Raw genomic sequence first — 22,221 nt, forward strand, 5'->3', positions numbered from 1 at the left:
AATACCTCCTATATGTTGGCAATGTCACATTGCCATCTTCATGGGAATATACAACTATAAAATGTGCAAGTGACACTACAAAAAGCAAATGAGGTAGAAGAGAGAAACTACTGTTGTTCCTAGAGTCCTAAACGTGCCCCCTAGCTGGCTATACTGGATAGTCTTGGCTGTTGGGCTGATGTTCACATGATGCAAGCTTCCCAAACTTGGGGCAGTTTCATGCACCCAAATTTGTTCAGGTTTGGAAAGTTTTTTAGAGCTGAGGCTAATTCTACGAACAATCTTTCATATTTAAACTTGCTACAATGTATTAACGTGACTTTCTTCCAACGTATTCTGTGGTGGGTAACCAGAGCATGGTCTGGTAGCCCAGAGTGGCTGTACTGGTGTAACCGGATGTAGTCTTTGTGTTCTGAAATCCTGACATGTGCTGTCCTGTCTGTTTGGCCAAAGTAGGACAGTTTACAGTTGCAAGGGACCTGGTATATCCCAGGTAAGTGGTTGGTCTTTGGTGGAGTGGATAAAGGATGCCAATTTTTTAAATGGTTTGTAACAAGAAGTAGGGTCATATTTTTTTAAGATTTTGATTACTTTTTTCAGAGGTGCCCCGGATATAGGGAATGGTGATGGATTAAGTGTAATCTTTGTTATGAAGGGGGGGGGGGGGGGGTTGTGGTTCACTGGTTTTAATATTTTTTGGATTTTTTGGGGGTTGTAGCCATTGGCTAAGAAAGTATTAAGGATGTAGTTTAGTTCAGTGGTTAGGCATTATCATCTGAAAAGATTAATTTTGCCCTGTTATACAGTGTTTTTATAACCCCATATTATTGTGTGGGGGGGGGGAAGATTGCTGGTGAATGTATCTGCCTTTTCGGTGGGTTTCCTGTAAACAGAGAAAACCAAGGATCCATCAGGCTGGCGAGCGATTAGAGTGTCTAGGAAAGTGAGACTGTTGTTTTCCTCTTTTTCCAAGGTTAACTGGATTCTGGGGTGTTGGTTGATTTAGTGTGTTAAGAAGGAGTGGAGTGTACCTAAGCCATGTGGCCAAATAGCGAACACATCATCAACATTGCGAAGCTAACAGTGGGTTTCTGTGGGGCAGAGTTTAAGGCTTTCTCTTCAAAAGTCTCCATAAAGAAGTTGGCCAGGGGAAGGGAGAGGTGAACCTATGGCTGTCCCCCTCTATTTGTTTGTAGAATTTTCCTTGCCAAACGAAATAGCCCAAGTTTATTGTGAACTGAAATAGGGCTGAGATATCGGGAGGAAATTTCCTCCCGATATCTCAGCTCTATTTCAGTTCACAATGAACTCAGGCTAAATCAACCAATCCACAGAATCCAGTTAACCTTGGAAAAAGATGAAAACAACAGTCTTGCTTTCCTAGACACTCTAATCACTCGCCAGTCTGATGGATCCTTGGTTTTCTCTGTTTACAGAAAACCCACCCATACAGGCAGATATATTCACCAGCAATCCCCTCCCCACAACAGTATTGGGTTATAAAAACACTATAACAAGGCAAAATTAATCTGTTCAGATGATAATGCCCTAACCACAGAACTAAACCACATCCTTAATACTTTCTTAGCCAATGGCTACAAACCCCCCCCCCCCAAAAAAATATTAAAACCAGTTAACCACAAGCTCCCCTGCCCCCCTTCATAACAAAGATTACACTAAATCCATCACCATTCCCTATATCTGGGGCAACTCTGAAAAAATAACCAAAATCTTAAAAAAATATGACCTGACTTCTTGTTACAAACCGTTTAAAAAATTGGCATCCCTTATCCGCTCCACCAAAGACCAACCACTTCCCCAAGACCTACCTGCGGTATACCAGGTCACTTGCAGCTGTAAACTGTCCTACTTTGGCCAAACAGGAAGGACAGAAAATGTTAGGATTTCGGAAGACAAAGACTACATCTGGTTTCACCAGTACAGCCACTCTGGGCTCTGGATACCTGTCACAGAATACATTGGAAGAAAGCCATGTTAATATACCGCAGCAAGTTTAAATATGAAAGACTGTTCATAGAATCAGCCATAGCTCTAAAAAACTTTCAAACCTCAACAAATTTGGGTGCATGAGACTGCCCCAAATTTGGGAAGCTTGCATCATGAGAACATCAGCCCAACAGCCAAGACAACCCAATATAGCCTGCTAAGAGGGCACCATTAGGACTCTAGGAACAACAGTAGTTTCTCTCTTCTGCCTCATTTGCTTTTTGTAGTGCCTGCGTGCATGTCATAGTTGTATGTTCCCCATGAAGATGGCAATGTGACATTGCCGAAATATAACTGGTATTTATTAAAGTTTCTTTCAATATTCCAGTATACATTGTAAAATTCTTTAAATAATTTAATAGTAATAGTCTTTCTTCAATGGTTCAAGTCTTTCTGTCTGCAGGAAACATATTTAAAACCTAGTGAAGATCCTACCTTAAGGAATTTTACTGTTAGATGCAAGAACAGAACTGGAGATGGTCCTGCTCATGGCAGAATAGCTATCCTAGTGGGCAGTCAAACTCCTTTCCATCATGTTCAGCTTAATACTGCTTTAGAAGCAATAGTGAGTCTCCTATCCGTGGAATCTCTTATTACAGTATGTTCAATTTATTTATCATTAGATTATGAGGTAAATGAGATGGAATTTGATAATCTTATATTGCAACTCCCTGAGCCTGTACTTCTAATGGGTAACTTTCATTAGCACAACACTCTGTGGGGTAGTGCCAATGGACAAGGTCTATCATTGAACAAGTCCTTGATTACTGACCTTTCCCTTCCGAAAAATGGATTCAATACCTTCTTCCACATATACCTACCCACTCATATTCTGTAATAGATCATACAATCAGCCCTGCCATTTTTCTACCATTCACATGGAATGTCGAAGAGAACACATACAGAAGTGATCATTTTCCTATTCTTTGCACAATTCTTCGCAAGAACTTAAGCTCTCCCATGTGGATTTCTATGTGGAAAATGAAGCAGTGAAGTATGTAACAACAGTATACAAAGCCTTGGTGGAACCCAGGTGGCAGTCAGCCAAAAAAATATCATTATGTGATATATTTCATGACAACCAACCACATCAAATTTAATAGCCTTTAAGCATGCTCAGGCTAAAGCACGTTATGGCAGATGTCACAGTCAAAACAATTTTGGATCCATTTTACCTCATTGATTATTCAAACAATGAGTGCAAAAATCTTATGGGATAAAATCTGGAAAATAAAAGGTAGATACAGAACCCCCTGTTTGTCTACACCTTAGGCTATAATCAATGTGTTGGGAAACAATTTTCCCAGGATCTCAGCAACAGCTTCATATCCTGAATTTTTAATACTAAAAGAGCAAAACATGAGAAACAGCTGCTAAATTTTTCTACTGATGGGCTTGAGCTATACAATAACCCATTTGTTGAGGAGAAACTAAAAAGCTCTTCTTTTTTTTTTTTTTTTGTCTTACTCCTAGTTCCTGATGACATCCATTATGAAAGGATAAAACATCTTCCATCATCTTCTATGATTTACTTCTCTTAATATGTAACAGAATACCTAGAGGATTTTCCAGATTCTTGGCATAAGTCAGTTGTCATTGCTAACCCAAAACCAGGAAAGGGTTATTGCTCTGACCAGCTGCCTTTGTAAGATGTTAAACAAAATAGTTAATGCCATACTTCTATGGTATTTATAAAGCAACATTCTTCTCTCCAATAAACAATGAAGCTTTCACAGACATTGACTTTGAACTATTTGGTCCATTTAGAAACCTGTATAAGGGACTCATTCCTGAAACAAGAAACATCTGGTTTCAGTATTCTTTGACATGCAAAAAGCTTATGACACAACCTGAAGATATGGCATATTAAAAGACTTCTTTAACCTAGGTCACAGAGGATACCTTCCTGTATTTATTAAAAAACTTCTGTCTAGCTGAGTTTTCCAAGTTAGAGTGGAAGGTACACTATCTCAGCTATATCATCAAGTAGAGGGTGTTCCTCAAAGGCACTGTCTTAAGTGTGACATTTTTTGTTATTAAAGTTAACTCAATCACTAAACACTTCCTCCCACTGTAGGTAATGCTCTGTATGTTGGTGACTTCTCAATTTACTGTCACTCTCGTAACACAAGGATAACTGAAAGACAACTTCTACAAGCAATCGATTGTGTCTCTTGTGGCTCATCTTTGACAGGAAACTTGCATTCCTTGCACACACATTCATTAACTAAGGGGAAAGTGCAAGAAAGCGATGAATCTCCTTTGCACTCTGTCTTATCCATCATTAGGGTATATGGATAGCTACTGGTGCTTTTTTGCACATCACCCACTCAAAGCCTTTATGGTGAAGAAATTGACCTGGCTCTAACACTTAGATGGAAACAGTTGTCCCTTAATTATGCCCTAAAAATAAAGTCTCTCCCAGAGCATCCTACATGGACTAGTCTCTTTTCTCTATGTTGAGAGACTCAATATCATACACGTCAGATTACCATACATCCTTTTGGGGTATGTGTGAGAGAGAGATACACCATCATCTGTCTACCTTCAATTGTTTAATGCGCATAGCAGTCCACTCTGATTTCTTGTCCATCTACATTCATGGCTCAAGATCAGATCTCTGTTGGCTGTGCTGCTGTGTTTCCTGATTTTACTATCTCCAACCAGATCGCACTCAGTCGTAGAAATTATACACCAGAGTTGCATGCTATTTAGCTTGCACTGGTGCATATAAAAGGAACTGCTACCAAAAGTGTGTTTTATACAGACTGAGTTCTTTAAAGGCTATCTCTTCCCCTATGTATAATCCACATCCAGTGCTTTGTGAGATGTTACAACTGTTGTACAAAATTTTGATGTTTGGTTGTGCTGGATTTCCAACCAGACTGGAATTAAGGAAAATGAGACTGCAGATACAGCTGCTAAATCTGCTCATACTTTTTTTTGATATACCATTTGACAGTACCATATACAGACTATATAAGATCAAAGCTACTTGCCAGGTGGCAGTCATCATGACAGGAAGCATTGACAAACTGCATGATATTAAGCATTGGAAATCCAATCAATGTAAAGACGGAAGAGAGGAAGTTGTTCTTGCTAGACATCACATAGGTCACACTCATCTTACCAATTCTTGTTTACTGAGGGCTGATGACCAACCTATGTATGAAAAATGCAATATGTGTCTTATCATTTGAGCATCAGCACTTCACACAAGAGAGGAATGAAATTTTTACTTATTTGGGCAAGCTATGAACACTCTGACAGATGTTATCAGACTCAGACAAATTGCATGATATTTTAACTTTTTACAAAAAATTAATTTATATAAACATTTGATTATGAATTCTATTTATATGTAGATACTGCATTGTTTAACTTAAATTTTTGTACATACAAGTATTTACTAATTTACCCCTTTATGACTATTTATTATTCTAGTACAAAGGCTAACTATTATTTTTCAGAAAACCCAAACATATTGGTAGATACATTCACCAGCAGTGAACCCCCCCCCCCCAAAAAAAAAACAGACATATCCTGCCTGTTTGGCCATAGTAGGGCAGTTTGCAATTGCAACGAACTTGGTAGGTCCTATGGAATGCGTTGGGTTTTGGTGGATAACAAAAAGGAATGCCAATTTTATTTATAGTGTGTAAATGGTTGTATTTCCTTAGGATTTTTGTTAATTTTTCAGATCTGCCCCAGATATACAGAGTGGTAATAGATTTCATATAATCTCTAGTAGTTTGAAGGGTGGGGGGGGGGGGGGTGAAGTTTCAGGGTTTTAATATTTCTTGGATTTTATGGGGGTTGTAGCCATTGGCTAGGAAAGTGTTGAGAATATGGTAAGTTGAGTAGTCAAGGCACGGCTCTAAGAAATGATTAATTTTGCTTGTCATATAGGATTTTTATCATCATCATCAAATCCTGACATGTACCCTTGGGGTACCCTCAAGGGATCAAGACTCCAACATTATCTGAGCTTATATTTGTATCTTCTAAGACACTTTTTACTGTATCAATCCACCTATATCTTGGCCTTCTTCTGGGTCTTTTTCCTGCCAACCTGACAGAGAACACTTGTTTTGCTAATCTTTCCTCTTCCATTCTGTTTAAGTGGCCATACCACCTGAGATTAGCTCTGTTAACAATGTCAAGTTATTTCCTAATATCCTCGTTTTTAATATGATATTGCCATTGATGCCATCTGTTCATGCCCCTAATCTCTCTCAAATCTGCAGTCTCTAGTCTTTGCTCAAGTGTTTTACTTCTAATCCAGCTCTCAGATCCATAAGTTAAAATTGGTTTGAACACTGTCTTGTATACAGCTAATTTAGTGTTTTGACTAATTTCTCTCTTATTCCATATAAATTTATTCAGTTGACTTCTTACCATACCAGCTTTGTTGATTCTGTTGTCTATTTCCATATTTAATTTTCCATCTTCACTAAAAATCATGCCAAAGTAGCTGAAATGTTTTACTTGTTCTATAGCAGGGGTTCCCGACCTTTTTGTTTCCTAGAGCACATTCTAAAATACCGATAGGGCGACGGGCATCTATTTTTTCAAGCAAATTTTTTGAATTTGTTAAATGAATACAAACAAAGTTTACATTATAATCAAATGTTTTATTACTTAAAAGTTTACATTATATAAAAATTTAAATATATATATATATATATATGTAAGTTAGTGTGATCTTTGGCATTGCATTTCATTGGCCAGTGCTTCATAATTAGGAGAATATGATGATACTCCAGTTCTTAAACTGGAATGAACAACTTCGAATGCACATCTACTTTACATTGTATGCTTTTATACTCGTCATGTATCATTAATGCATGCGTCATATAGCATGCCATGAATTGTTGCATGATTATTTCAAACTATACGGCACACAGTTGAACAGCGGCAGGCACCATGGTGCCCGTGGACATAGGGTTGGGAAACCCAGTTCTATAGGCTCTCCACTCACAATGCAGTTCATATTTCCAATGCTTCTGCCTATTTTCATTGTCTTTGTCTTGTTATTACTGACCTTCATACCAAATCGATTACAACAGTTATTCAATTTAATCAGGGAATCTTGCAGACTTGTAGCGGATTTATTTAGAAGTATAACATCATCTGCATAAAACAAAGAGCTGACATTAACATCTCCAATTTTGATATCAGGTTGAATACCACTTTCCTTCATAATATACATCCTTGTCTGACACCAGATTTAACACTGAACCATCTTTCTGTACTTCCTTCAATTCTAACTGCTGACTTACAACTCAAATAAAGACTAAGTATTGCTTGATGTAATGCCCTACTGACAGCATACAACTGTAGCATTTTGAATAGCTTCTCTCTCTCTCTTGGCACCTTTTCATATGCCTTTTCTAGATCTACAAAACTTAAATACAGATCTTTGCTATATTCCCTTGATTTATCAACTATGTGTTGTAAAGAGAAAATCTTATCCTGACAGCCTTTATTTGGCACGAATCCAGCTTGTTCTTCACTAAACTTCCCTTCCACAATCCTTCTCAACCATTTCTCAAGTATATTTGCATATATCTTACCAGGAACATTCAGTAGGGACATCTGTAATTCTCACATTGTTTTATTTCCCCTTTTATATATGGGTACTATGAGAGCTCTACTCAATCATTGAGAATTCGTCCCTTTGTCCAAGCCTTCTGAACTATGCAGTACAGTCACTGTAAGACTTTTATACCTCCATACTTGAGCATTTCTGGTTGAATATCATCTACTCCAGCTGACTTTCCACATTTCAGGCTTTTGATATCTTTTTCTACTGGATGTGCATTCCTGATTGCATGCTTGTTGATTGTTTTTTACCACTGTGCTGTCATCACTGCTTGTTTCATTTAGCAATTTTTCAAAGTAAGTACTCCATACTTCAAATATATGTTTTTTTCTCTGGTTTTCATGTCATATTTATCATCTCTAATTCCTTTTACAGCACTCTTTCCTCTATTTCTGAGCTTCTTCAACAACCTCCAGAATATCTTGCCGCCTTCTTAATATTTATTTTCTATATTCTTACCAAAGTCTTCCCATGATTTTTGTTTAGCTACTTTTACAGAGTGTTTATCTTTCTTACATTTGTCTCTGTATTCTCTAAGAGCACAAGCTGACTTATTTGCCAAGAACTTTTGATATGCTTTCTTCATTACCTTCACTGCCTCATTAACCTCCTATGTCCACCGTTGAGTTCTGATTTTTCTATCCTTGCAGACAACCTCACCACATGCCTCTCTGGCTGAATCAATCAGTGTTTTCTTCAGGGCTTGCCACTGAATCTCATTAGATTTGGTTCCTGTTCTCAAACTCTTTCATTTTTTTTTTTTTTTTTTGAGTAATTTTGGTGTATTTTAGTCTACGGTTTACATCTGAGAGTTGCTCAACTTTTATTTGGTTTAAAACTTTCTTACATGTTCTTCTTTTCAATATGAAAAGAACATTCAATTTTATAATGCTCAAGACTAAATGGCAATCACTTCCAATTTCAAATCCTCTGTACACTCTAGTGTCCTGCACCAGGGAGAAAACATCGCTATCAACAATAACATAGTCAATGAGACAATTATTCCTTGTGAATTTGTGGGCATTTTTATGTTGAAACATTGTATTAGCAATAATATCTGTGTCCTGAGCAAAAACCCAACAGGTATCTGTCATTATTATTAGCTTTGCTCTTTTCTCCAAATTTTCTCAAAATATTGTCTGTCTGTCTGACAATCATTTCCTACTCTGCTATTTAGATCCCCAACAAGGACGAACTTTTCATTTTCTACTCTGTCAGTTGCTTTCTCTAAAGCCTCAAAAAATTCCTCCACTTCTACCTTAGTAGAACCTTTAGGATGACAGGCACAAATAAGTCTCATTGTCCTGTTCCCCATTCTGATATTGGCCCACATCACTCTACTTGAAATTGCCTGCCATTTAAGAAGATTAGCCTTGTATTTAGTGTTGAATATTATGTCTTAAATGGCAGGCAACATTTTGTATTTATTGCTCAGAAAGATATCACCAGTTTCAGTCACCCCTATTATCTAATTCCTCAGCCAGCTCCATTTCTTTGCCATTCTGGCTTTTCATGTTGATAGCACCGATCTTGTTGGAGTTGAGGTGTGTTTTAGGATTTGTTCCAGTAGCTGACTTTTCACTGTTTGCCCTGGTTCCCTGGAGAAAACAATGGGGGCGTTGTTTAACTGTGCAATGCCCCAGCCGGCATGAAATTCTGTCATGTTGCATCATCACTTTATATTGTGGTTTAAGCCAATTGGTCAGCTAAATCCCAAATTGCCAGCCCATCCTCATTCGTTCAGTATCTGGGTAGATCCCTAACAGAGTGCACCACAAGAAGGTGAGGATTGGACATTAGGTCAGAAGCTCTGGTCGCTTCTCCGCATTCCTTTAAAGGCTATGTGAAGGTCTCCTCTCAGTTATACAGCTTTGATGTTGGAGCAGAGCTGACTACTACCAGGTGGAATCCTAGGCGGCAAATAAGGGAAAAGCCACCAGATATGGAGGCTAGCTGTGAATATCCAAATAAGCAGCCCTGGACCAATATCAGCAGTAGTAACAGGGGTGGCATTGCTAACTCTACAAAAATACCACAAAACCCAATAACGATGCTGTGATAAGGCGAGAGTAAGTTGCCCAAAGCTTACAGCCACAGCAGCATCTGCACTCCAGAGAAGCAGCTATAAATGACATCTGTACCTCATGTTAGAGGCAGCCAAAATGAAACACCAACTCATCTGGGCAGCATGGTGTGTTAAGGCTAAAATACCTTCCACAATGACCACACACACACACACCAAAAAGCACTGGTCTTGCTTTTTGGTTTTAGTCCAGGCGACATCCAAGCCAGCATCGGTTTAGGCAGAGAGCCACAGGTGAAAAATTGGCTACATCCAAAAACATCAAAAATATCATAAAATAGAAAAAACAGAGACATATGCATATGCTCATACAACATAAGAACAAATGAAAGAAGAAGCAACCTTCTAAAGTTGGAAAGTTGGAAGAAGAAATAAAGGAAATTAAATGGGGCATCAATGGACTCAGTGAGGTAAGAAGGAAGGGAGAAAACATAAACATAAGAAACAACTGTCATATGCTCTACACCTACAGAAACACAAAAAACAATAGAAATGGAATTGCCTTTCTAATTCACAAACGAAGAATACGACATACAAGTATGCAAGGAATATCGATAGAATGGTCCAACTGATTCTGAAAATAAACTCAAGATATAAAATTAAAATCATTCAAATATATGCACCAACAAGCCATGAAGACAATGAAATAGAAGAATTTTATAAAAAAAACTGGATGACCTCATGAACAAAGAAAAAACTCCTATCTTAATTATAGGTGACAAAACTCAAAAACAGGAATAAAATCAAATGCACAAGAACTTCCAACAGGAAAATTTGGACCAGGAGACAGAAATGAATGTGAAGAAAGAATCAAATTTGCAACCAAAAATCAGCTAAAAATAACCAAAACCTTCTTTAAGAAAAGACCTCAATAAAAATGGACACGGAAAGGAACAAATGATATAACAAAAAATGAAATAGATTACATCCTAACGAACAGAATGAATATAATTAAAGATGTGGGTAGAAAAAAGAAAACTTATACAAAAGAAAACAGATGACTCCATAACAATTAAATGCTTAAACAAAATAGAAAAATATACTAAACAGAAATAAATAAAAGGATGTTGGAAACAAAAGAAGAAAAAGATTTAAATACTCTAAACCAAGATATTACAGATATAATTATAAACAGCTTAAATAAAGGTGGCACACCTTTTGGCAACTCCTATAGGTAGAGATGACCTTGCCATTGCTTCTGCCTGGTATCTCCATGTCTGGGCCTGGCTCCCACTGAATATACCTCAATAAAGGTCAAAACTAGTCTGGGTAGTGGCCCTCCCCTTAATGCATAACATTATACATATCTGCAAGGAGACGTGTTTTGCATTATGGGAGGTACTGAGATAGGAGTGATGTTAGCTTGCTCCACCTTTGCAATGAGTTTCCCAGTGTTGTACTACCTTATCCCAGTCCTGAAGACACTTTCAAGCGCAAATTTGTTTACTCACACTTGGATAAAGGATTAAACTAAATTTATTATAGTCTAACCAAGTGAAAAATAAACTTTCGACATCTTTCTCTAAATCCAGAGTAATTTAATAAAAAGGTGGCACATCTTTTGGCAACTCCTATAAGTAGAGATGACCTTGCTTTTGCTTCTGCCTGGTATCTCCACGTCTGGACCTGGCTCCCACTGAATAGGCCTCAATAAAGGTCAAAACTAGTCTGGGTAGTGGCCCTCCCCTTAATGCATAACATTATACATATCTGCAAGGAGATGTGTTTTGCATTATGGGAGATACTGAGATAGGAGTGATGTTAGCTTGCTCCACCTTTGCAATGAGTAGCCTGGTGTTGTACTACCTTACCCCAGTCCTGAAGATACTTTCAGGCCCAAACTTTGTTTGCTCACACTTGCATAAAGGATTAAACTAAATTTATTATAGCTTAAATAAAATAAAAAGAAAAGAAAAAACAGCAGAAACTAACAAAAGAAACTCTAAACCTAATTGAAAAAAGAAACATGAAGCAAAACTTAAATCAAATAGAAAAGGCAGAACTAAAAACTATGAAAAAGAGAATAAGAAAAGAAATAAGAGAATATAACAACACAAAGAAACTAAAAGAAACTATTGAAAAAAGTAAATGCATCAAAACTACCATGAGAATACTACACAAAGGAAAAGCACAAAGAATATTAAAGATAAGAATGGTAAACTGATCCATTAAAGACAGAAAATAATAGAAAGAATAAAGAATTCTATAGTAATTTCTAAAGTAATTCTACAGTAATCCACTATGACGTGGAAGTACCATCAATATTGATTAAGAAACAGAAAAAGCCTTAAAAGAAATGCCAAATAATAAAAGCCTGGGGTCAGATAAAATTACAGCACATATCATAAGAAATGTAGGAAAAAAATTGCTAAAAAAGGTTGAAATGTTTTTTAATAAATGCTTCACAGAATCTAAAATCTCAGTAGACTGAAACAAAGCACAAACATTCTACACAAACATACAAAAAAGGAGACACAGATCTAAAAAACTACAGGCCAATCAGCCTGCTTTCACATATTTTTAATTATTCACCAAAATACTAGCCAATAGGATGAAAAATAAACTAGAGTTCTCACAAACAAAAGACCAAGCAGGATTCAGAAGTGAATATTCAACTTATGACCACTTCCGAACTATTGTCAGATTTTGAAAGAAGACCTTCTCATCAAAAGGATCATTCATTCAAGATTCATTCAAGAATACAATACTGACCAAGAAATACTTGTACTATTAGTGAAGAAAAATTGTAAAAAGAGAACATATTTGAATTACCTTAAAGGAAGTAATAAGGAGGAGAAATTTTTCTAAATAGAAATTTTGTTGTTTAAAAGCATTAGTGATTAAAATATACTCTATGCAAAATGTATGTCAAAATGTTAACAAAGGTCATGTGCGAGTTACCTAAGACAGCATAACGCCCGAGGCGAAAGCATTCGTGGAAAGAGAATCGAACACGCGTTCTACGAAAAGAGCGCTCTTCAAGGAGAAGAATTGTGATGTGATAACGTGAGGGCGAATAGGAAGGCACCATCAGAAACTTCTGTAACCAAAAGAGGGTGTAACGAAGGAGAATAAATGTGGTTTCGCACAGGTTTCAAGCCCCCCTTTTTTTTCTATTCCCATTCTCGTATGGAGCTACGATGCTGACCAGTGGAAGGAAGCTCTACAATGACCGACGGCAGGCCTTACCCTATTGCTGACTGACTAGTATCACATGAACTGTACGCAAGATGACAGCGTCCACTAATTCAGGCCATCAGTAAAGGGTTTTACTGGGATGAGACAGCAGAAGGATCCCTCTGGAAAGCGGTCAGGCTAATGACAGTGACCAACGAGACGAGCATTTGCCCAGCAGAATGCAGAAAATGACTATACGAGACCCGCTGAAGCAGAAAGGTATCCAAGGACAAAGGACGGACATAAGGGACACCGTTAACCTCAAGTTGCGGTGGTAACATACAGAAATTTCTTATTCAATTATCAATTAGCATTAGAGGGAAAGAGTGAACGAGAATTTTGTTGCATAGGAAGATTGACAATTACTTAAAGAACTTTTGAGTGATTAATGTGTTTAGTGATTTGTTAGTTCCATTGGACTGGTAGTCTGAAGATTTAAGATTTTGTGCAAGACCTAATTAATGTGGAGGGGCCTATGTTGGCAATTGAAGTTAGGAATTATGAACATGTATTTTATGCTAAGTGTGTATTTATTTATTTAACCTAAGGATATGAGTTGTATGTTTGTTAATTAGTGTTCTTTCGTTGTTTGTCAATTGATTTAGTAATGATAATGTGATATGCTTTTGATAAGTTTAAACCTATTTGTAAACTCGTTAGATTCTTAATAAACATGTTTTGCTATGTAAGTCTGAGCATGAGACTAATTTTACCACTCATAAAAGTTTGAACCTATGCATAAGGGGAAGATAAGGGAATTTTAGAGTGATAAGGCCATGACTGCAAGCTAAGATTTCTACAGATGCTTTAAACTTTTAACAAAGGTTAGGTAACTCTAGAACTCTGGGAGGTTTCTCTGAGGCAAGAATTCTTCTGTCTTAGAACTCTGACTGGCGCAGCTTAAATAAACAAATATTAAATAAATAAAAAAAATAACCTTTCACGGGTGGGAGCAACGTTCAAAAAATAAATAAATTTTTTTTAAAAAAAATAATTATACTTACGGATGAAGCAAGAAAAAGCATAAGAAATCTCTGACTCATAACTCCAAGAGATTTATCTTTTCTCATATCAGAGATAGAGTTTGATATATCTTCAGAAAAACTACCTGGTACAGAGGAAAAAGAATCTCTGCTGCAAAATTGATCTTCCATTTCACTATCTGCAGAAAAATACTGGCTGGTGGATTCCAGAGATTGTGCAAACTGAAAATGTTTAACTGAATGGATCTGTTCAGCAATGTTTTCCCTTATTGCAAGAGCCTTTAAAAAAGAAAATAAATTAACCACAGTCAACAAATCAAAGTTTGTTAATGGGTATAAAATTTTAAGCAATAAAATATCTCATATGATAACAAGTGCAATTTAATGTACAATTCCTATTTTTATGTAGCAATAAATAAGAATACGCAAGAATATGCAGCTTATTCTTAATTAGCATAAACTCAGCTTGCAATTACTTCTATTCCATCATCTCTGGAGAGATGATGGAATAGAAGGATAATCTAATCAAATTAATGATTTTTAGACAAGAGTTCAACCTTAATCAAAGCTTCAACACAAAGGAGGCATGATATATTAAATATATTATGTGCATCATATGGTACTTGAAATCTCACAAGTGTTTTTTGTGTTGGTTCAGTAATAACCTATCGGTTGAACCAGAGAAATGAAAGAAGTATTTTCTCTACTTGTGTTGAACTCATGTCTAAGAATCATTAGTTTTGATTAAGTTGGATTGGAGTAACCATTGTCTCTCCAGAGATGATGGTTACTCCAAAAAGAGTAATTGTCATCTCTTGAATGCTTTGTAGTGAATTGAAAGTATCTTGGATAACATTAGTTTTCAAGATGTGTGACTGATGGGAGAGTAACCACACTTTTTTTAAATGTGATCTTGTTGATTAATCTGATTCCTGTATACTGATTTTGGATTACAACCAATACTTATATTGATATTCAGCATATATTCCAATTCACATTGTCTTTCGATATAGCTTGATATGCCATCTCAAGGCTATTAGAAAAGAAAAAGAGATCTATTTTTACTGATTATCATTCTTACTTAATGTTATGGGTATGAGAGGCATCATTTTTTACTTAAGGATAAAAGCATATCTTTGACTATGTCACTGAGATAATCTACAAACCTGTAGTATTCTACTATACATGTCCCTGAGAGTTCTCATATTCACATTTTTGAGAAAGAGATAGTGTGATATAGCATGCAGGTACAATAAACCATCAGAAAGGGAATTTCTTCCTGTATACCAAAGGAATGGAAGGAATGTATGATAGTTCCATTGCACAAGGGTGGTGCAAAAACTGATGCGTCTAACTACCGACCTATTAGTATCTCTGGTGTGGTAGTGGAGATTTTAGAAAAGTTGGTAAGAATTCGCATACAGAAATGGTAGCCAAGCATTCTATATACTCTGCAGGGAACAGCATGGGTTTACTAAAGGAAGGTCATGTTTTAGTAATTTGCTTATATTTTATAATAATGTTAAGGCTAAATTGGATAAAGGGAATGGATTACACTATGATAATGTTGGATTTTTCTAAGGCATTTGATACCACACGATAGGCTGTTGCATAACACGGGATGGTTGACAGACATCAAAAAGTGGTATTCAGTGGGTGTGAATCTGCCAGATTTAAGGTAACCAGTAGTGTGCCTCAGGGTTCAGTCTTTGGGCCATTATTATTCAATCTGTACATTAATGACATCAAACAGGATCTATCATCAAATTTGCAATTGTTTCTGATGATGCAAAGATAGGCAGGGCAATCAGGGATGCTACTGATATTCAGCAATTACAAAATGATTTGAATAGACTGGAAATCTGGGCAAATGAAAATGGCTGTCAGTTTAATGTTAGTAAGTGTAAAGTTATGCACTTTGACGTGATTAGAGTTCCAGCAGCATGTTATATTAGTGAGGTTTTGCTACAAGAAACTGAAGAGGTAAGTGATCTTGGTGTAATGGTGGATAAGAATTTAAAGTTCAAAGGTCACATTGCAAATACAACTCAGAGGAAGTAATTTTGCCTCTTTATAAGGCTTTGATAAGACCACACCTGTATTACATTACTGTGCACAGATTTGGTCTCCCAGGTTCCAAGGGGATAAAGAAGCTGTGGAAAGGGTACAAAGAAGAGCTACTAAGATTATATCTGGATTATGGGATTTAGATTATGAGGACAGATTGCAAGTATGTAGATTGCAGACTCTGGTTAACAGGAGAAAGAGGGGGGGGGTGATATGATAGAGGTCTATAAACTTTTGAATGGATGTTATAGGATTTCAACTGATGAAATTTTTTGTTATATGGAAGGCAGGGAGAGAACACAGGAGCATCCATGGAAGTTAAGGTTGTTCTCAGTCAAGAAAGGGGTAAGAGCTAGGTTTTTCTCCCAGAGAGCAGTGAGTGAGTGGAATAATTTGTCCTTAGGGATAGTGAGTGCATATAGTGTAAATGAATTTAAGGGAAGGTATGATAGCTGGTTGGGTAATTTACAGCCTCCCTGGAGGTCTCAGATAATAATAAACTTCAGATGCAAAATACAGTTTTGGGGTTATGATTTTTTCATCTTTGTTTTTAATTTATAAAAACCAGTATATAAAAATAAACAATGGAGATGAAGTTCTCAAATTACGGAGTAATAAATCATCTGCTGTTGCTCTTAAAGTTCCAGGTGATAGAATTAGTCATTCATTAATATGCACCATTAGGGAAACAGTTATGTCAGATGTTTATTGATGGAGCAATGTTTTGTCTTCCTTTGGCAATGAAGAAATTTCATACTTTACAGATAGACTGAAATAGTAGGGTCAATAATTAGCATAGGAACTGCACATTGAGCACACATGGTTAACTAGGCTCTAACAAAAATTGATACAACTGCATGCAATACAAAAATGCTGCATGTGGGTAAATCCCTTATCACTTGTATTGATTTCTGGGCACAAGTTAACTGTTTGATGTATTCAATTTGAAAGTAATACAGGGTCAGTATTACCAACTGGAGAGATGACAGTTTGGTTTGTGGTTGTCATTTAACACTGCAGATGTAATTTTTCTGAAGTGATTAATAATATTAGGTACATTTGCAGTAGAATACATCCCAGCTTTACAACACTTCGTTTTGTGATTCCATAATTTTACAATCGGTATAAATCTATCATGACTATATGAAATGCTTAACCACAAAAGTCAAGCCATTGAGATGCATATCTTTCTATGATAGATTGCTGACTGACTGAGTTCACAGTGTAAGACCATGAATAAAAACTTTGTATAAATGATTTTTATAACTGAATAAGACAAAATTCATGACAAAATTATGTTTTGTCCTCCTGATCCAATCACTCTTGGAAAATAATGCTTTTTTGTGACCTGGGGGGGAAGAACCACTGACATCCCCCCCCCCCCCAAATGGCCTCTCCAGGGAAGTGTGTTATCACCAACATCTAAGTCAATGATCTCCCCATCTTTCCAGGAACTAGAAATTTTATTTATGCTGATGACCTCACCATAGCTACTCAATCGAATAATTTCAAGCCCATTGAAACTACTCTATCACTTCCTTAAATAGTCTAACCACATATTATAATAATAATCAATTAAAACCAAACCTCTTGAAAACCCAGACGGCCGTTTCCACCTTAACAATAAGGAAGCCAACAAGAAGCTACAGATTTCTTGGGAAGGCTCTTATATATAACATTCCTGGAACCCAGTCTAACTTAGTGTGACTCTTAAAAAAACAAAGGCAAAAGTTACTGCAAGAAACAATATACTAAGAAAAAAAATTACTTCCTCGAAATGGGGTGCAGACCCTAACACACTGAGATTTTCTGCCTTGGCCATTTGCAATTCTTCTGCTGAATATGCCTGCCCTGTATGGGCCAGATCCTGCCATTCTGAAAAACTAGACCCAACATTGAATGAAAGCTGACGCTCAATTACAGGATGCCTGAAATCAACACCATTAAAAGACCAGTATATTTTGGCTCGAATTGCATCCCTTCAATTCGAAGATCTGCATTCTCAGCTAACGAAAGAAGCAGACAAATGAATAATGAGCACCACCCACTATTTGGCCAGACTACAGTGCCCCAAAGACTAAGATCCTAACATAGCTCTCTAGCAATCATTGAATCACCTAAAAACCCTCCAAAGACAAGGCTTCAACAATGGTTTGCACTATACCCTGAGAATAATACTGGTATTCCAACAGCCAAACATCTTCAATGTGGTGCCCACTTGAACTGGAATACTTGGAAAAGCCTCAACAGACAATGAAAGATAGGAAGCTGCAAACAAACCTCATTGGACCAGATAATTGTGAATGTGGGACAACCCAGTCCATGGAACACTTTCTTTCTTGCTCCCTTCTTCAATCACCTTGCACAAAGGAGGACCTTATATCCTGCACAGAGGGAACAGTTGATTGTGCAAGATCTGGAATAACATCTGACCATATTTAATGTATATACACAATTTCTTTTTCCTTCATATTTTACCTATTATTCCCTGTATAATTTACCCATTAAATTTAAGCTGTTTGCATTTGTAATGTATCCTAATTTGTTGTGAATAATGTTGTACCAATTATTAACTACTCTACGACTTGTGTTTGGACACGAATGTGGTTTATTTCCATTTTTCATTCAATAACTCAATTTTACATCACAAAACATTGTATAGATGTTTGTATTTGAAAAAATTACTGTGTGGTGTATAGATCACTTCAAAGATGCAGAGGGTAAATTAGACTAGAGACTTGAGTTGTAGGAAACTGTTGTCATTTGCCTTCCACTTCATTTATTATCAAATCACTTTTTTATTATTAAAAAAGAAAAAGTGAATTTGAGAATACAAAATGCAGTATGAAGAATGCAATGCTTCCTATCCACTTTGTTTATACTAGAGACTTAGCTGGCTTTTGGAAAAAAATGACTCCAGTCTAAGAAATTTGAAAATGATGATTCAAATTTTGAATGGAGCTCAAAGATCTTAGCCATGGTCAAGAATCCTCGTCATGCTACAGGGAAATTTATCGAGTTTAGAAGAAAGTACATGCTCTGTTATTATTTCAAGAAGCTCTAAAACAGTGGTTCTTAACTGGTGTTCGCCGGAGGGCTTGTGGTCTGCCGGTGAAAGATGTCATCTGACACAGTTCAGTGTAATTGGCTACTCTGAATAAAAATGTCGAGGGAATTATTTCCGTTATAACAGAACAATTAACAATATTGGAAGAAAAGATTTCAAATTATTTTCCTTCCTTAAATACACACAATTATGACTGGATACAAAATCCATTTGGCACAGCTAATACACCAAGTTGTGAATTTTCGTTACAAGAAGAAGAATTAGTTAACTTGTCAATGGATCGTACTCTAAAAATGAAATAACTCTTGAAAAATTTTGGGTTTTTGTCCAAACTGAATACTCAGCTCTCTCCGCAAGAGCACTGAAAATTTTGTTACAGTTTTCAACATTATATTTGTGTGAGCTCAGCTTCTCAATATTAACCTATATAAAAAATAAAAAGCATGAAAGACTTACTAACATAGACAAAGAGATGAAGGTAGCTATATCACATACTAAACCTGATATTGCTGAAATCTGCAAAAGCCGACAAGCCCAAGTATCGCATTAAAATAAGTTCCATTTTTAAAAAGGCAAGTCTATGTATATTTTTATTGTCAGTTTTATGACCCTAATGCTTTTGGTGTTCCTCAAATTTTTCTTATAATCAAAAGTGTTCCATGACATTGAAAATGTTAAGAACCACTGCTCTAAAGCATTAAATCCTATAACATTTTCAATTTTGCATAATGAAATATTTCTTTATCATTTCATTATTTAAGTGCTCTGTTTTAATTTGGTGGCTATTTCAATGTGGTATTTTATAGTTCAAACTGTATTTCCAAGAATAAAACCTCAATTCATGACACTGAGATTCTGTAAATTAGGATTCAGTTTATGGCAGCCCTCTTAATGATGACTTTCCAAGAAACAAGTAGGTCATAAGAGTAGGAATTTATATTCATCATCATCACAAACCATGAGCTCACTGCCCGTTGATGTCTGATGCCTGTTTCACTATCTTCTTCCAACTTTTTTTATTCCAGTGCACAGTGTTGCAGTTTTTGTACACCCATTCCACACCAGTCTTTTATATCATCTATCCATTCTCTGTATGGTTTACCTCTTCTGTTTAAACCATCCAAAATACCAAACATAAATGTCTTTATCTTCAGGTCCTCACTCATTCTACAGATGTGTCCAAATAATTGCAGCTTCCGTTTTATAATCTTCTGCATTAGATTCTGTTTTGGTTGCATCTTCTGATAGAGCTCTTCATTGGTGATTTTCTGTACCCATCCTATTCTTAGAATCTTCCTGTAACAAGTTCTTTCAGATGCCAAGATTCTTTTTCTTGATTCTTATTTATTACCCACGTTTCAGATCCGTACAGTACACCGCTGAAGATGCATGTTTCCAGTACTCTTAGTTTTGTTTGCAGGCAGATCACTTTACATTTCCAGATGTTATCCATGACCTTCAGATTTGTTCTTCGCTTTGCAATCCTGGTCTTTATTTCTTTTTTTACAGTCAAAGTCATATGTCAGTTTACTTCCCAAATATGTGAATTGTTCTACATTTTCTATATCAGTTCCATCAACTTGTATCTTTTGTTTCATGTTCTTCTCACCAAATACCATTGTCTTTGTTTTTTCCAAGTTCATAACAAGTCCAAATCTCTTTCCTTCCTCATTTAACAGTTTCAGCGTTTTTTGTAGTTCTCTTTCGTCTTCTTAAATAATAACAATGTCAAAAGCAAATCTCAGATTGTTAATTCTCATTCCATGTACAGGTATTCTTTTGGCATCTTCCTTCAATTTGTCCATTGCTCTTTCTAAATGTGCGATGAAAATGCTTGGTGATATTGGGTCGCCCTGTCTAGTACCTCTGCTTGTTTTAAACCATTTCCCCAAATCATCACCTATTCTAACTGCTGCAACTGCATTCTGATAAACATCTTTTAATATAGCTATTAGTTTTTTTTTTTTTTTTTTTTATCAATTCCATAGGATTCCAGAACTGCTAATGTCACTTTCTGGTCAATACTGTCAAATGCTTTCTGAAAATCAACAAAGTATATATGTTTTTGTTTTTTCTCCTAGCTTTCTCTGCTATTAACCTCATTGTCAAAATCTGTTGAATTGTAGTTCTATCCTTCCTAAATCCTGCTTGCTCGTCTGCAAGGTATGCTTCCAATTGTGTTCTCAATCTTTCTGTCAATATGATCATCATTACTTTACCAAGGTGACTTATCAAGGCAATTGTTCTATAATTTTTACATTCTAGCTTATTTCCTTTCTTGGGGTGCTTAAGGGTCTAAGCTGTATAACTGAGAGGAGACCTCCACATAGCCTTTAAAGGAATGCGGTGAACCGACCAGGGCTTCTGACCTAATGTCCAATCCTCACCTTCTCGTGGTGCACCCTGTTGGGTATCTACTTGGATAATGAACGGACGAGGATGGGCTGGCAATTTGGGATTTAGCCGACCAAATTGTATTCTTATTGGTTAAACCAAAATATAGAATGATGGTACAACATGACAAAATTTCATTCCGGCTGGGGCGTCGCCCGGTTAAACAAGGCCCCCGTTGTTTTTGCCAGGGAACCAGGGCGAACAGCGAAAAGTCAGCTACTGGAACAAATCTGAAAATAAACACCAACTCAACAACACCAGAGTTAAAGATCGGTACTATCAACGTAAGAAGCTGAATGGCAAAGAAATGGAGCTAGCTGAGGAACTAGATAAGTACCAGATCGACATAATAGGGGTGACTGAAACAAAAAAGACCAAAACTGGTGAGATCTTTCTGAGCAATAAATACAAAATGTTATATTCAGGCAATGACAGTCAAGGAAAAGAAGGAGTAGCAATAGTATTCAATACAAAATACGAGGCTAATCTTCTTGAATGGCAGTCAGTCTCAAGTAGAGCAATGTGGGCAAATATGAGAACGGGGAACTGGACAATGAGACTTATTTGAGCCTATGGTCCCACAGAAGGTTCTACTAAGGTAGAAGGAGGAATTTTTTGAGGCTTTAGAAAAAGCAACTGACACAATGAAAAATGAAAAGTTGGTCCTTGTTGAGGATCTAAATAGCAGAATAGGAAATGATTGTGAGACATACAAAAATATTTTGGGAAAATTTGGAGAAAAGAGCAAAGCTAATAATAATGGCAAATATCTGTTGGATTTCTGCTCAGGACATGGACTGGTTATTACTAACACCATGTTCCAACATGAAAATGTGCA

General features: G+C 36.5%; 1 protein-coding gene across 4 annotated transcripts in view; it reads right to left on the reverse strand.

Moving 5' to 3' along the window:
* LOC150109078 (uncharacterized) overlaps positions 1-22,221 on the reverse strand; it is a 324,345-nt gene that overhangs the window by 135,938 nt on the left and 166,186 nt on the right. For all 4 annotated transcript variants that reach the window (XM_090411522.1, XM_090411531.1, XM_090411541.1 and 1 more), the window contains exon 6: positions 13,877-14,134. In XM_090411522.1, the coding sequence (XP_090267648.1) occupies positions 13,877-14,134 (258 nt within the window). The remainder of the gene's footprint in view (positions 1-13,876; positions 14,135-22,221) is intronic.

Source organism: Typopeltis vanoorti, chromosome 2, assembly GCF_054136105.1.
Source record: "Typopeltis vanoorti isolate ZY-2024b chromosome 2, IOZ_Tvanoo_1.0, whole genome shotgun sequence".
Taxonomy (NCBI): domain Eukaryota; kingdom Metazoa; phylum Arthropoda; class Arachnida; order Uropygi; family Thelyphonidae; genus Typopeltis; species Typopeltis vanoorti.